At 43.2% G+C, this 16,986-nt stretch overlaps 1 protein-coding gene across 1 annotated transcript; it reads left to right on the top strand.

The window, feature by feature from the left end:
• Nucleotides 1-1,888: 1,888 nt before the first annotated feature.
• On the top strand, nt 1,889-16,986 carry REELD1 (reeler domain containing 1). Its single transcript, XM_043567941.1, has 7 exons — nt 1,889-2,249; nt 3,944-4,184; nt 7,438-7,660; nt 9,814-9,977; nt 12,932-13,244; nt 13,767-13,830; nt 14,644-16,986. Exons 2-7 carry the CDS (start codon nt 3,977-3,979, stop codon nt 15,250-15,252), a joined length of 1,581 nt encoding a protein of 526 aa, XP_043423876.1. The 5' UTR covers nt 1,889-2,249; nt 3,944-3,976; the 3' UTR covers nt 15,253-16,986.

Below are 16,986 nucleotides of genomic sequence, written 5' to 3'. Positions count from 1 at the left end.
CCTGAGTCCATCCCTCTGGTCCCGCACCATCATTGCTCACCCTCTCATTTCTTACTGGCCTGCAATATAGCAGGCTCCTCCACAGCCCTAATCTCTGGCTCTGGCTCTGGCTCTGGCTCTCCGGATGTTTCCAGAACTGCCTTCGTGGAACTCCAGCTGCCTGTCTTGCTACTCTACTGCTTAAACAGCCACAGTAGCTCCTTTCTTTCTCACTGGATATGGTTTGACCTCCTCACTATGATATGAAAATCCCTTCAGAGTTTGGATGCTTTCCTCCTCCCTTGCAACCTTCTCTCCGAGAACATCTCAAACACGCCAGGCCTTGTTCAGGACTCCACAGTCAAATTTCATAGGTGGAAAAATGAAAACAAACAAGCAAACACACAAAAAGCCCCTCAAATGAGTTCCAGTAAGGGAGAACTCCTCAGAGAGCTGTCAGGAATGAAATTCAGTTGTGACTTGCCCTGTCACCCTATTCCAACCCTAGTTTGTCTTACCCTTTCAGCTTGAATGATCTGTGTTCCTTGAAAAGTCCAAATTCTCAAGGTAGCTGATTGGTTGCTGCTCAATCAGTGGGTTTCCTGGTCTTCGATAAGGTGGCCATCTCTGGCTAATCAGTCATGGTGACATGGGAGGTTGTTGTGTGGTGTGTGTGGGCTCTTCCACGGGCTGAGACCTGGGCAGATTCTCCAGAGCAGTACTTCTAGGCCTTAGTGTGCATATGAATCATCTGGGGAGCTTGTTAAAAAGCAGAAATGAACTCAGTGGATCCGCAGGAGGGCGGGAGTGGAGCGGGGAGTCTGCATTTCTAACAAGCTCTTGGGTGATGTTGATGCTCCTGGTCTATGGACCACACTTTGAACAGGGAGATTCTACAAGGGCTGTAGTCAGGACATGGAGTAAAAAGTATTCAATACATTCCTCTTATTCTAGAGTGTTCTCTAATCTTTATTTCCATAAAAAAAAAATTCTGATCGGTGTTTAAAGTACAATTTAAATGTAACTTCTATGGAGGTTTTTTTTTTTTTTTTTCTCTCATGGAGTTAATCACATGTAAATCCTTTGTGATATCCCAATGATCATTTGCCTAATAGCTACGTGTATATATCTGTCCCCTCCGTTTTTTGTTTATTCTATTTAATGTATTTACATATGGTTTTTCTTTGTGTACAGTTTTGATGTGCAATCTGAGTTTTAACCAGCTTGTACAGTTATGTAACTACCACCACGATAGGTTCAGAAGAGTTGCATGGCCCCCAGATTCCCTTGTGCTGCCCTCCCTGCAACCCCAGCCCCTGGCAACCACTGACCTGTTTCTGTTCCTATACTTTTGTCTTTTTCATAATGTTATATAAGTAGAGTCATACACCATGTAGCCTTTTGAGTCTCCTCCATTTTGCTGTATTTATGGACCTGAGATAATATGTAATTCATCTTTGTTTCTGCCCAGATAAATGCCTAGCATAAATTTGGTGTTCGGCTACTCCTATTAGCGGTTCGGCAGTTTCTCTTGTATTGGAATCATCTGCAAGGCTTGCTGAGCCAGAGTGCAGGAGCCCACCTCCAGAGTTTCTGATTCAGTAAGTCTGGAGTGGGGTCCAGGAATTTGCAATTCTTACAACTCCCAGATGATGCTGATGTTGTGCTCTGGGAGCCCCACTTTGAGAACCATTGACCCACAGGCTCTGTGCGATTATCAAACATCTCAGGAGATTCGTATATGCCTGCAAATTTGTGAATTCCAGCCTCAGTGCCATTGAAAGGGAAGGGAGTGTTCTTGTGGTACTTTTTTATACCACACGTGGCTCTCTGCTTTACCAGGGATAACTTCTTCAGCTCACAGTGACTCAAGAAGCAGAGAACACTGAGGTTTGCTTGATTCAGTCATTCTCCCCTTGGGAGGGAAACCAAGACGAACGCATCGACTCCTGTAGAGGATGCCAATGCCAGTCATAAGCTAAACCAGTTCCAGTTCTCTCTGGTTCTTCACATAGGCTCGAACAACGTTGGTGTGGAAACCGTGTGTGAGTATGTGTGTGCCATCTTAGAGAAAGCCAATGCGATTAAGGCTGGATCTGGACTCTGAGGGACAGCTCCTGTGGATGCTGAGGATTAGCAGTAACAGCTGCTGTCCTGCCCATTAGGGGAGAAACAGAAGAGAGAACAAAAGGCTTGTTTAAAGGATGCATCCCTGCAACTCTGAGTGGGGGGAGCCTTTCCATCAAGGCTGAAGGAAAGTGTGATACTAGGTAAGTGGATGTCTTTCTGGGTTAGGTAGACGAGGTGCTGGTGGGAAAGCAGAAATCTCAAGATTTAAGAAGGAGAGGGTGGGAGTTGAGGCTGTGACCGTGGTCTGTGGGACGTGCCCGTCCCCCCTTCCCCTGTAGGCATCTGTGTTTGATCTGACCTGGGGAGAGGAGACCACCTTCTGCCATCTACAAAGGCTCAAGGGACATTTCCTTGTGGCCCTTCTGGAAGAAAATGAAAAAGGCCCTGTGTCCCCTCAACTGAGAATATGCTTTTACAGCTCATTGTTCATTATTTCTTAATGTGTCTGGGAAACTGTAGGAATGGTCCTTTGTGGTGTAGAGGTTTTTGACTTTTTTGCCTCATGGAAGGCAAACCTAGTAGAGAAAGGTATTGTGCGAATTATTTGGGGTCACGTATTTGTAGCTACTTTCACTAAATTTTAAGTCTTTTATTTTTACCTTTTAAAACTAGCTTATTAGAGAGGGGGCTGTTGTTGCCATGTACTGCTCCTTAGATCAATGTATTAGCTGCCCTTTGAAAATTCTTGTGTATATAAACAATTTCAAAAAACCTACTTTTAAAAGATACCTGACCATTCTGAATGTTTTTTTTCTTTAATTTTTTTTTTAAGTTTATGTATTTTGAGAGAGAGAGAGAGAGACAGCGTGAGCACAAGCAGTGTTGGGACAGAAAGAGGGGGAAGAGAGAATCCCAAGCAGGCCCACACTGTCAGCACAGAGCCCGATGCAAGGCTCAAACTGATGAACTGTGAGATCATGACCTGAGCTGAAACCAAGAGTTGAATGCTTAGCCCACTGAGCCACCAAGGTGCCCTCTGAATGCTTATTCAGAGAGCAGTTTTCAACCTGTCGTATTTGCTATCTCTCACAATATTCTCATCTGAGAACTCCTTTTTTACACAATTTTTAATTCTTTCTGTTGATGGCATTAGAGCTGGCAAACAAAAATGAAACTTACTCTATAAATGTTATTTTATCCAATCATTTGATTCTATTCCTGAGTCCTTTTTTTTTTTTTTTTTCTGCCAATAAAGTTAACAATGGATCAGCTTGGGTGTAACTTTCTCTGCTCATCTTCTCTGTGAAAAAATAGTGAAATAACTAAAGCCAGTCAACAGAAGGGAGGGCAAGAAGATATCAAAGTGTTGCAAATTTAACAGTTACTTCTAAATAGTAGATAGTTGGCAGAAATTTTGTAACATTCAGCTCTGTAATTTACAAGTGTAGAGATAAGATACTAACCCAAGCCACCATATGCCATGTGGCCTGACCATATTGGAGTACTGGGTGATTCACTTCCTCAATAATGTATTATAGCTCACACTGCCCTTGGAGATCAGACAGCTTGTAAAGGGTTCACATTAGGATACAAATATTTTCTGGTCTTATTTCCTTGACTTAATCAAATCCTCCCTTTGAAAAGAAACAGTCTAGTCCTGTAAGAAAATTATAAGACAGGCTTAAAAAAAATATTTAGAAATGAAACACTTTCTACAGCCTGGCACATCTTTTTGATCTTGACCTTGAACCCTTGAAATCTGGGGAGGCAGCACTAAAGCTATCTCAGGTTTAAAGGCAGTGTGGGATTCAGGTCGGTTAAAGGCAGCGTGGATTCAGATCAGTCACTTCAAAACGACGTCATATTATTTTCTTACATAACATCTGGATTGAAGCTGTTACTTCTCGTGACGCAAGATAAGGGGAGGATGAGGGTCCCCGCTGCCCTCACAGGCTGGGCTTGTGCAGCTCTCTGCCTGGCTTCCTGCTCAACTGCCTTTTCTCATGGTGCCGGCTCGGTGGCCTGTCAGGACATGCAGCCCAAGCACCTTCAAGCCCAGCCTCAGAACCCCGGCACACACCACATCACCATTCACACCAGCAGATCTTCCTACTTACCGGGAGACATCGTTCCAGGTACGTATGGGAGAGCTTTGAGAGACCCCTAAGCCCTAGTGACAAATTCCAAGTTGTACTTGTCCCAAGCATGTGTCTTCTTGGCTAAAGTTTGACTTCATCCTAAAAAGCAATTATTGAGCCAAAGATACGTATGAACTATTTGTATCATGGAAACCACATAAATAATCTCTATATTGATACTCATTTTTACAAGCGGGCACAAATAACATTACAATAAAAAAGTATCCATCCTTCTAAGATAAATATAATTACCCCAAACAAACTTCATGCATCGTGTGTGTTCGTGCGTGCGTGTGTGAGACAGACTTTAGCTTCTCCTTATTTAAAACGAAAGTTATTTGCAGAGTGAAAAGAGTATTTCCTGCTGTTTTAGTTTAGGTGCCTGCAAAAACCGAGAAGGAACTTGAGTGAAGGTAGTTTATTTGGGCGATGATTCCAGGAAGTACAGATGAGGAAAGGGAGACAGGGAAGAGAGAGACACCAGTAAGAAGTGTGAGACTAGGCAGGTCACTGCCGTGGACAACTGAGACTCAATTCCAGTGGAGACCATCTAAGAAACCACACAAAACACACCTCTGAATCATCTCTCAGGAGGTTGGAGGGACCAGAGCACTTACGGGTGGAGGGTAGCGTCCCCACCACATATATACACTCACACACACACACACACACACACACACACTTCAGAGTCATGGCTGCTTACCTCAGACCAAGCTCCCAGCAGAAAAAGCAGAGAAGAAATCTACAGGTACTGGAAGCAGTAGCTGAGTGTAGACAGAAAAGCATCTGTGCAACCACATGTGAACTCAAACATATCAGCAGTGTTTGCTCTACCCCCTTTTGATTTTGCTAGTTCTTTTGATGTCAATTAGGGGAAATAAATTAGAATAAAATTTACTCTATAAATATCATTTTATCCAATCGTTCTGCTCTATTGGTACGTGTGGGGAAAAAGTATGTGAGTAAAATATTGGCCCTCCACAGCAACATATTCCCCAAACTGAAATACAGGCTATTCGAACAGAGCTTCCCAAACTTTATCATATCACAACACAGCTAGAAAATGATAATACGTGTAGTGCATGCTGGGGCAAAGGCAAGAGGCTACTCAAGGCTGGGGGCAACTTTTCTGGGGCTCCAATCACCACAGTATGCACCCAGGCACCAGCATGAAGGGATCAATATATCAGCACCCCTGTGTTCTGCGGCTAAAGGAATGAAAATGGTAAAAAAAAAAAAAAAAAAAAAAAAAAAAAGCTGTAAAAAATGACCCAAAATACTGTGACACCCAAAACTCTAATAAAAGGTGACCTGAAGGAAAAATGATTGTATTGTTATTGGAAGTAAAACAACATACATAATAAAGAGCTGGAGGGAACACTTCATGGATCCCACTTTATTGTGCTAGGATCACCCTGTTTTCTTTTCTTTTCTTTTTTTTCTGGGACCCCACACTAATCCATGAGCTCCTTGAAGGTAAGGACCGTGTTGTCCTGTTCATGGATGTATGCTCAATGCCTAGTACAGTGCCTAGTTTTAAATAATAGCTAAATATTGTACAAATGTTTATTAATGAAAGTTCAATTGCAATGGAAAATAAAATGATCGCAGACACTAAGTTGCATTTAGCAAGCCTATAAAGTTATACCCATGATTTTAGCAACTCATTTAATTACAAACGAGCTTGCCATATTATTTACGTCAGTAAGAAAAATTCCTGCAAGTGAAATTGCTAGATCAAAGGGAGACTGCATTTCTGGGCTTTTTGGTGTGTGGTAAAATATATGTAACAAAACATTTGCCATTGTAACTGAAGTACACCATTCAGTGACATCATTTCACAATGTTGTACAGCCATCACCATTATCCATTTCCAGAACCTTTTCATTACCTCAAGCAGAAGCTCAGTAGCCATTAAATAATAATCTCCATCTTCCAGACCCTGGTCACCTCTATAATCTTTCTGTCTTTATGATAGTTTACCTGCTCAGGTACCTCGTATGAATGAATTATGCAACATGTTCATTTTGTGTCTAGCTAATTTCATTTACTGTAATGTTTTCTAGGCCTTTCCATGTTGTAGCATGTATCAGAGGTAACTGCATTTTAAATATGGAAAATATTATTAGGTTACCCGCCCCCTCGAAGAGTTGGATGGTTTATGGTACTAACAGTAGTGAATGAGTGTCCTAGTTTTTCCACAGTCCCATCAATAATGGTTATAATTACACATTTTAAAATTTGTGAACGTGGTAGGTTTAAAATAGTGTCTCATTGATAATTATTTTCTAAATCACGATTGACCTTGCTTTGTTTTCTGTTTGTGTCCTTTGCTAAATTTAAGGTTGGTCATCTTTTTATTGATTCACTAATCCTCTTTGTATTTGCCTGTTTTGTATCTTTACAAATACTTTTCTTAGTTTATACTTTGTCTTCTGATTTCTCCTATGTTCATAATTTTTTAAACCATCTTTTTCTTTCTGGCAACTGGGTTTTTCTCAGGCATTCCAAACTACAATATTTTTACAAACCACATTTTTCCTAGTTTTTTCTATTTCTTTTTTTTTTTTTTTTAATAATGTTTATTGGGGTGCCTGGGTGGCTCAGTCGGTTAAGCGGCCGACTTCGGCTCAGGTCATGATCTCGCGGTCTGTGAGCTGGAGCCCGTGTCGGGCTCTGTGCTGACAGCTCAGAGCCTGGAGCCTGTTTCTGATTCTGTGTCTCCCTCTCTCTGACCCTCCCCCATTCGTGCTGTGTCTCTCTCTGTCTCAAAAATAAGTAAACGTTAAAAAAAATTAAAAAAAATGTTTATTTATTTTTGAGAGAGAGAGAGAGAGAGAGAGAGAGAGAAAGAGTGGTGAAGGGGTAGAGAGAGGTAGACACAGAATCTGAAGCAGGCTCCAGGCTCCCAGCTGTCAGCAGAGAGCCCCACATGGGGCTCAAACTCAGGAATTGTGAGATCATGACCTGAGCCTAAGTCAGATGCTTAACCGACTGAGCCTCCCAGGTGCTCCCCGCTCTTTATTTTTAATTTTTTTTTTAGTGTTATGTATTTCATTTTTACATAGCTTTGATCTAAATCAAATTTATTTTGGGCATGAAAGAACACTTCAACTCCCCTCCCCTTAATGAATTGTTTACTCTCTGAGGGCTTGTCTTAAGCTTTTCGTTTTGACAATACCCATATAAAATCACCAAATGGAACCACACGTTAAGAGTGCTCACCCTGAATGGATGTGTTCCGTTGCAGTGACCGTGAGAAGCAGTCGGGATTTCATGGGATTTCTACTACAGGCTCGAAGAGTCTCTGATCATCAAATAGCTGGCACTTTTGTTTCCATCCCTCCTCATTCCAAACCGATGGCTTGTTTTCAAGAGGCTGACACAGTCACCCACTCTGACAAGTCCCGGAAGAGAAACCTGGCCTTCGAGTGGCAGGCTCCTGCCCAGCCTGTGGGGGATATTAGATTCCTGTAAGAGTGAGTTAAGTGTTGCTTCTTAGTAATGGAGCCTTACACTTAGTAATGGAGCCTTACAATGAAGAGAGGGGGCTTCTCCTTTCCTTTCCTTCATGCTTTGTCCCCTACTCCAGCCACCTAATGACAAGGACAGGGTCATGAGGACTGCCCCAACTAGACAGCCTATGCAGAGGCTAGCTAACAAGGAACTTACCCCCAGCTTCCCACTTTGTCGTTATCCATGGCTCAGGAGTATGTGGTTTCCCTTTCTCTCTGGGCACAGATGCATCTTGGCTGACCTCTCCAGGAAATAATGGCCAGACAACAAAAGAAGGGCCAGTGGGAGAGTGGGGAAAACTGAGAAAGACAGAGGCTGAGGCATACAGACAAGTAGACACTTCCCTGGGCCCAGAGAAAGCCACTGAGGTCTCCTTGCCTTGCCTGTGGTCTAGCAAATGGGCATAATAATGACACCACATATCTCAAGGGTTTGTAGGATGAAAGAGCCAATATAGGCAAAATGCTTACAATGGATCCCGGCAACAGCAAACTCCATTTATACATCATTACTCAAAATGAGACACTTGCTTTGCCATTCTTTTCAGACACTTGTGTTTACCAAGAAAGAGATTTTTTTTTTTTTTAACTCTTGGGAAAGGGTATGTGCTCCTCAGTTTCTTTCCCCCACACCCCTATATATATATATATATACACACACATATCTATATCTATATCTATATCTATATCTATATCTATATCTGGGAGGCTTATATATATATAAGGGGGAGGCTGTGCCTGAAGGTGGAGGCATCCAGACTCCATGTTGTCTTCCCCTCCAGATTTTGCCTTTGGCACTGGGAACAATGAAATATGAGCACCACTGCCTGCCCCCTGTCCCCACAGTGACCCTTTTCCATCATCTGCTGGCGGACTAAGTCAACAGACAGGACAGCAAGAAAGAAAACCCTGTGCCATAATGATTTTGCCCATTCGGGTAGGCCAGTATCCATCCACTTGACTGTTGGTGCAACCCAGCTTCTGCCTGGGGCTTTGGTTCTGATCCAATGCAAGGGAATGTGTGTGATTTAGAGTCCTTAAATATGTGGAGTTGCTTTTATTTCTCAAATCACCTCCATTTCCAGATTTGCCATCATAGCTGCTCAGTGCTACATAGTAAATAGTTTAGGAACTATTATTTCCATTTGACAGTAAAAGCACTTGATCAGAAGCCTCTCCCAAAGTCACCCTGTGTTGGCTCACCTCCCGGATCCTTTCCCGTGCTAGAAGTGACGATGTGCATGAGGCCTGAGCCATGACTCTTACTTGTACCCTAACACTTTGGGAGGCCTCAACTAAATTAATCACATTTTTATAACTGCCTTCTGAATATTTAAAATGAGAAAAATGCTAGTAGCCAATAATCCTTACCTCAGTGAAATTTTGGGGAGAATAAATGAAAAACTGTGAAGGTGATTTTCACAAAAGAAAGCCATAAGCATTCAAAATATTAGAGTACCAATGATGTATCTCTAATGTTTAATGGAATCTACAATTACAACGGAACCATACAATTGTACAACAGAATTATGAAAGTTTCAATTAACAGAGTAATTCAATTAACAATAGACCAGGAATGGCTAATAATAAAGTTGAAAATGGAAACTTTTGAGTCTAAACAGTTCAAGAAGACACCTTTTTGTCAAAATGAGGTTTTTAATGACTATATTTATTCAGGAGGGTCATTGATTTATACATATCCTTTCCTGTGTTAATTATTTGCTGCTGTTGAGTTTTGGGTTTTTTAAAAAAATTTTTTAACATTTATTTATTTTGGAGAGACAGAGAGAGACAGTGTGAGCAGGAGAGGGGCAGAGAGAGGGGGAGACACAGAACCCAAAGCAGACTCCAGACTCTGAGCTCTCAGCACAGAGCCCAATGTGGGGCTTGAACTCACAAATCGCAAGATCATTACCAAGGCCGAAGTCGGACGCTTAGCCGGCTGAGCCACGCCAGGCACCCCGAGTTTTTATTTCTAAATAGAGTGGAGTCACCCAAAGGACAATACAATCATCTCTTCAGTTTTTCTATTCATTTAGACTTTTATTCTTCTTCCGGTATTATTTAAGGGAAACTAAATCCTCGAATCATTTTGCTTTCTGTTTCCACAGTTTATCAGTGGTCCAGTCATATTTCGTTTACTGGGAGAGGATTGAATCCCCTGTGATGTCTCAACAGACACGCAACAGAGCCCATCGTGATGGCCCCGTGCAGCCCAGCTCACCGATGCCAACCCCTGGGTGGAGGCCAGAGGGAACGGAAGGAATCGCCCCAGGTACAGCTTGCCATGGGACTCAGAAGCCTGATTGGCATCATTATTTTTATAGCTATCTATTTTCACTTAGAAATTATGGCCACTGGTCCCGGTTCTGGCAACACAAGCAATAAACACCTGCCTCCACCGGCTGCTGCAGTTCTCGGGGACACAGCCGCAGTTGGGAGGGGACACTTGCCTGTGCTGTTTGTTGTGGCAAACAGACTTTGTGTGGTTCAACCTCCCAAATCAAAGTGGGCCCTGGGGTGGACAGTTAGATTCTGCTACAGAGCCAAAGAACAGCACCTACCTCCCTCTACCCCCGCACCTACTGGTCATCACGGTGTCTCAGCGATTTCCTTCAAACCCCTGGAGCTACACAGGGAGCACAAGAAAGAGATGATCTTTTCTTCTTTTTTTATAAAACCTCATCCAGCTTTGTTACTTTCCATGGTAGGTAGCTGGCTCTTTGCAGCCTGGGTTGGAAAAGGGAATCAGGAATGAGAGGCTGTTTGGACGGCAATGGACTTTTTCTTGGCTCACCACGTAACTTGAGACTCCATTGGCCTGTGAACTTCTGAAACAAAACAAAATGAAACAAAGCAGGGGCACCTGGTTGGCTTAGTCGGTAGAGCATGCAACTCTTGGCCTCAGGGTCATGAGTTCAAGCCCCACAATGGGTGTGGAGCCTACTTAAAAAATAAAACAAACAAACAAAAAACTAACCAGCCAGAGAATAAAGTGGTCATCTGAAAATTCCTGGTGATACGGAACTCATTTCCATTATTTATTTCTAGTTAAGTGCTCCAAATGGATGCACTCTTAAATTCATCCAGCCACCTGCACAGAAGGTCCAATCCGTAATCCTCACGATCCCACTTTGCTTTATTCCGTCCTTTGTTTTTAGCCAACATGATGGTGTCTGATGTTGCTCAGTCTGGCAGACCCAGGCACAGAGCTCACCCTGGGCCACTCTCCCTACTGCCCAGCACACTCCTCCAACGTTCCCAGCAAGCTACTCCTAAAAGCAGATTAAGATCTCAGGGTCTGGCAGCGTGGCCTAAAGAAGACCCTGCAAACTCAATGTGTGTTTGAAGTCTCATGTTTTATTTTATAAACCATGCAAATGTTGCATTTTAATCCCAAGCATGTTTGTTTTAATATGAAGATGAGTAAAAGTGAGGTGTCAGGAAGTTGCATCATGTTGGCCCTGCAGCCTGTCTTAGGATGTTACTGGGAACCTTGTCCCTTGGGGGGGCCGGTGGCAGACTCCCATCTGAGCAGCTAAGGGTAAACTCCTTATTACACTGCACACATTCCTCACCTTCTGGCCTAGCCTGTTTTCCTGCCCATTTCTCTACACAGATCCCAGTGTTTCCCAAAGGAAAAAGTAGTGTGTGTGTGTGTGTGTGTGTGCCTCTGCATTGAGATGGGAGAGGGGAAGGGGTGTCATTTAGCAAAGTGAAATAGATTTCTTAACTGTGAGAGACTGCAGTAGGCAAATTACAAATTAAGAATTTTCGCATTAGGAAGATGGTATATTGTATTTCCCAAACTTAGTTCCCAATAGACCCTCAGAACACTTCAGGGCCTGATCTTCATGTTTTGCCTTCAGACATTTCCTCAAACCGGGCTCTTCCTCCTGGTAATCTGTTTATCTTTCAAGGGGAGGTTCAAATATCTTCTTTGTGAAACTTTCCCCGTATGTCTGGGGAGGCAAATGTAATTGTCTTCTTAATTCTGGTTTTTAAGCTCTCATCACACTATAATTGATAAGGTCGGGCATCTAAGAGTCTCTCCTCCTAGATTTTGAGTTCAGAACCAACAGTTGCTACCATGCAGCATTTCTGTATCCCCAGGCTTCGCAGGAATGCCCGTCACACAATGAATCTGCGGGAAATGGCCAAATGCCTTTAGAGTTCAGGCAAGAATCTAAAACTGTCAACTTTTGCCACGTTCCGTATGTCTGTTAGGCTTCTTTGCTTTTCACTTCATCCTCAATGTTTCTGAGTGATGAAGGCTTTGGATAAGAGTGGCACAAAAAGAAAAAAAAAAAAAAGCATTCCAATCCGGTTAGAACCCTGGTCTGAGAAACCTCAGCTAATGTGTTTTTGTTTTGTTTTTGTTTTTTGCAAACACCATCCTTGGCATCCTAACAGTTATCATGGTAAGCCCTCAGGGTGCCTTGCACCTGTGCCAGGCACTGTGTTCCATGATTCTACATCAGTGATTTTATTTCACTCCTCAGCAGCCCTATGCTCTAGGTACCATTATTGGTACCATTTTGCAACAGAAGAAACTGATGCTCTGGGAAGACTTGCCCCAAACCAGGAGGTAGCAGAGTGGGGAATTGAACCCAGACAATAATCTGACTCTAAAACTGGTCTTGCTTACTTGCTGCGCTGTTTCTAATTTTTATTTCTAATGCTCTGGGCCGTCGTGTTGGCCAGTCATGGATGGGAAATGAGATGGCGGAGAGCAGGGCAGGGGCAGTGATCTCATCTCTGCCCATGGCACAGGCTCAAGTCATTATCATCACCAGGTTATCGTTTCCTCTTAATACTATGGCAAGAAAGATCGAGGGCTTTTAAAAATCTTTGATTTGTGGAATTCTGATTTTTTTTTTCCTAGCTAGAAGCAGTTTTGGGTAGAGATAAGGAAAAAAATAACAACAGTGGTCATAGTGGTTTCTATATTCCTTGAGTGATGACTGTTAAGAATGTACAGGTCCAGAGGGCCAGAGGCTTACTATTTATAAAAATGTTAGAAATCGAGTCCTTTGCCACTTGGCCAGGGGCTTATATTACTGGGCAGATGATCGTTTTGTTGATATTTTTGAGTGGTCCAAACTTAATTTTTTGTCCCCAAGGTACCTTGGTCTCTAGTATTTGCCCCATTATCATAGTTGTTTATTCTAATCAGTATGAGGAAAATGCTCTCACTCTCTTTTGTGGTGTCTTTGGATCTCTGCTTAGCTCCCAGTCCCCCCACCACTCTTCCCCAGCAACGTGCAGACATCTTTGCTGTTGCCCTAACTGGAGCTACAGAGGAGAACAGCTTAGATTCTTCTCCTGCCAGTTTTTGGGTGATGGAATTTCCTGGGGGCACAGAGACTCTGTTGCAATCATCTTCACACACAGCTACTGCAATCAGCAATGGCCAGCAACCCAGAGGGGACAGCAGCCCAACCCTAGAACCATCCTTGGATGTCCGTGGGCTGGAGAGACTCATGGTTCCTGGGAGATTCTCCTCAGAGGGCATTGCTTCCAGCTCTAGCACCTACTTCAGGTAATGGATCAGGGGTGGACCATTCAGTAAGGTGGGAGGATGAGGCCAAACAGTGAGGTGCTGAGAAAACATACATTTCTTGGTGTCTGACAGAAAAGACCTCACCATATTTATTCTTAAGTGCACAAGAAACCCTGATTGTAGAAGGGCTACTGGTCAAAAGGACTGGGTATGAAAATCACCTAGGGAAACTGTATTCTCCTGGCCAGGGTGAGATCCCTGAGATGCTGCTATAAATAAAATAAGATACAAATATACATTTTATAGCTTGGATATGTAAATTTATAATATATAAATACTATTTTATGTAAAATAAATAAAAGCATTCAGTGAGTCTTTATTGCTATCCTCAGTAGCCTCTTCCCCACCCCATCTCCTTTTCCTCTTCAGCCCTCAGCTCCAAACTCAGAAGTCTTTCCAAAGAAATCTGATTTTACCAGCATACATAGCAATGGTAGGAAATGCTGCTTTTTGATCCATATACTTAGTGACCTCTTCTCAGCCCTCTGTCCTTCTCTTTAGGACTCAGGATGATCCAAGCTTTGGTTCATTGGAAACTTGCCTGCCCTCGGATAGGGATGAACAGGTAATAGCCCTGGTTGTGCATGGTTGATGAGGCTGATATTTTGATCCCAGTGTGGGAAGTTCCAGGCTGGGAAAGCAAAGCTATTATACTAGTAGCCAAAATTTGAGAGAAGGACTCAAGGGTATGATATATATTCAGCATCTTTTTACCAATCAATACCAGCCTTTCTGTTATACACAGTGTCTCTGAAGTTATTGACAATTGTAGAAATTGATAGTTTTAGTTATTTGTTTTCCCACTTAGCCTCAGTTAATAATTCTTGTCTTTCCACCTCTCCACCCCCACTTTATAACATTGGCCTCAAAACACCACGTATGGTTCCAGAGGTTAGATCAATGGGCGGTATAAAATATACATGCCCACTAATTTACTATTCCTTTGAAGTCTTAAAAGGAACACAAAATAAAACATGGTATAATATTCCTACTCAAATTTATTGGAACCTACAGCAAGATTAAATGTCTTCTTTCATGGGTCCTAGCATAAAAAGACAGTCAAAGCTTTCTGCCATTGGAGATGATAATCACCCAAATTGGTCTGGAAACCTCTTAAAGGACCCTAAGTTTATTCTTGTAACTGGCCTCTATGCTCTCTTTGTGGGGTTTCCATTAGCTACCTCATCCCCATCAACCACAAGGGCATATCTATCTACTTGGGCATTTTATTCTGAGCTCTTTTAGGACCAGGCACAAGGTTGGGTTTTCAGCTGCTGCCTGGGCTTCTTTAAGGATCCCAAATTAATTGGGAAGTTTAGTGGCAGCTTGGAAGAAGACTAGATCCTTTGACTTCTTTTTTTTCCCTTTGCTTTTCTAGGACAAGATGGAATCTTCTAATAGGACTGTGATGAGGTCCCATCTGTCCACTGTCCATCTTACCTATCCTCGGCATTTCTGGTCCTCTGAAACATTCACTGGGAGTGAGGCTAGGGCAGCCACCTCAACCCCTGTCTTCCACACTTCTGCCACTTCTAGGCCACCTGCTGCAGGCAGCCAGTCAGAGGCATCTAGGCCTTCTGCCAGCTTCTTACCTCAGTCAAAGTACAAGGAGCCCAGAGTGGGGGAGGGAAATGGAAGGGGCAGAGGGGGATACCCCAGGAAGCCCAACCCAAGGCCTGAGGTTGAGCAAGAGGGACACAGTGCCCCTTTGGGGCTTCAGCTCAGGACTTCCCAGCTGGGAATCCTGCTTTGCCTTTCAGCCACCTTGGGCATGGCCCTGGCTGCTGGCCTTCGCTACCTGCATGCCCAATATTGCCACACTCAGACGGAAGTATCCTTCAGTGAGCCTGCTGGGGATGCTATTACCAGCAGCGACGGAGGCGAGACTGTGCATGTCAGGAAGATCGGGGAGAACAGTTTTGTTTCAGTTGAAGTGGAATACAACTGGATCACTTCCTCTGTGGGTAGTGAGAAAACAGTCCTCTGAGAAGATCGTGGTACTAGGCAGGCCTCTGAGTGGCTGTCCCTAGACCCTGCGGTGTCTCAGCCAGAACAGAGCTAATGAGAATAGCTGATGAGGACAGGGGCTCCCTGTGCCCCCATCAGTGAGCAGTTAGTGGAGGAAGCTGTGAGCAGACCGTTTTATCAACAGAGGGAGTTCTGCCCGAGCTTTGTTGTCTTAACATCTGTAATTTAGCTGCTTTTTTTTTCTTTTCACAATTAGACGTTCTGTTTGAAGAGTTAAACTCCACACAATGAATATTGTATAACCTGCTCATTAACTAGACTCCTGTGGCCGCCAAGCTTCCTCTGTTGCCTTAAGGAACCTGCAGAAATAGAAATTCTGTCCCTCCTCAGTATGTCAGCCTCATCCCTTCCAACTCTTTGAAAAAAAAAAAAGTAATGTTGGGGTTGTGTCTCTTGCAAGAAAAAGAACCGTGGCCCTCACTTTGCCTCTCCAAACCACCCCAGAAGAAGTTTCATTTTCAACACTGGCTCTGCTTCGGTTGACTAGGTGAGTGCAAGGGTATTCAGTCTTCTTGGAAACTCAGAAGCCTGGAAAATCCCCTTGGAAATTGATCTGAAGCAAGGAGAGTTTGAGAGAGCTCGACTGAACACATCTGTGGGAAAACGTATACATGCTGCATAAACACCAGAGTGGGGTAAGCACGCCTCTTCATCAGGTGTAAATGGATCTGAGACTTCCCATCCATTTACACTTGATGGGAGGCTTATGAATCCTAACAGCTAGCAAACATATTGCCTTTTGCCAAAGGTCAGGCTGAAAAAAACTGATGATCCCACAGTTTGAAGAAGAGCCTCTACTCATCTTTTCAGGGAGAAAAGGAAGACAGCATTGTGGACAAAGTCCATTTTCCTGCTCTTGTGATTTACGAAGATCACTTTGATTTAGGACGTGTCCCATAGATACTGTGTGGGGTCAACAGGTTTGACTATAACTTTTGAATATACTCACCTAATATGACACGTAGAAATTAGCTGCCTTTTCAGAGCTAGACCTGCTACAGAGTCACAAAGCATTTTAATGTAGAAACAGGAAAACACTACACATCTGGCAAGGGTATTTATTCATCCAGCACCTAGATCGTACAGGTAGTGTGCTAACTTTGCATACATTTTCACATTTAACTTTCACAATAACTTAATGAGGAAAAAGTGTAGTGACTTGCCAAAGAGAGAGAGGCTTTCATGACATCTCAGTTCAACAACAAAAACATTTTTTTAAAAAAACTGGGGTGTGGGAAAGAGCTAGATCCTGCTGTTTTTCCAGCCTCTTATAGCTCACTGGGCACTAATACCACAATTGTTTCCTCCTGGATTCTGGGCTAGGCAGATCTGTCCCGTCTTTAGTCAAGTGCCTCATTAGGACCAGGGAGACCTAGGTAATTGTGTGTTCACAAATGAAAGTGTTCTAGGAATGCTGTGGAAATGAGTGAATTTACTGTACTCCAATGGCAGCCACAGATATCCTTTTACATATCTCGCCCTCCTCAAATGAAATCCTCCCCGAGATGCAGACGAGGAACCCACCAGTGGAGAGCTCTCCTCTGACCATCACATCAGATGGCCAAGTGCACTACACGTACACCTTCAAGACCTTACCTGTCCAAGAGGACATTTTCCTGGGTAAACAGACTGTTGTCTATTTGTTTCACAACTGTTTGAAATAAACTATCCCCAAACTCAGTGGTTTAAAATA

The sequence above is a fragment of the Prionailurus bengalensis genome, chromosome B1 (assembly GCF_016509475.1).
Source record: "Prionailurus bengalensis isolate Pbe53 chromosome B1, Fcat_Pben_1.1_paternal_pri, whole genome shotgun sequence".
In the NCBI taxonomy this organism is placed as follows: Eukaryota; Metazoa; Chordata; class Mammalia; order Carnivora; family Felidae; genus Prionailurus; species Prionailurus bengalensis.
The sequence above is the reverse complement of the archived record's forward strand: the minus strand, read 5'-3'. Positions and strand labels throughout refer to the sequence as shown.

Excerpts from the sequence above, each read along its gene's own strand:
- REELD1 (XM_043567941.1), top strand. The coding sequence starts at position 3,977 with ATGAGGGTCCCCGCTGCCCTCACAGGCTGGGCTTGTGCAGCTCTCTGC. Across the intron at positions 4,185-7,437 it reads ACCGGGAGACATCGTTCCAG|TGACCGTGAGAAGCAGTCGG; the intron begins GTACGTATGGGA and ends GTTCCGTTGCAG. Across the intron at positions 7,661-9,813 it reads GTGGGGGATATTAGATTCCT|TTTATCAGTGGTCCAGTCAT; the intron begins GTAAGAGTGAGT and ends CTGTTTCCACAG.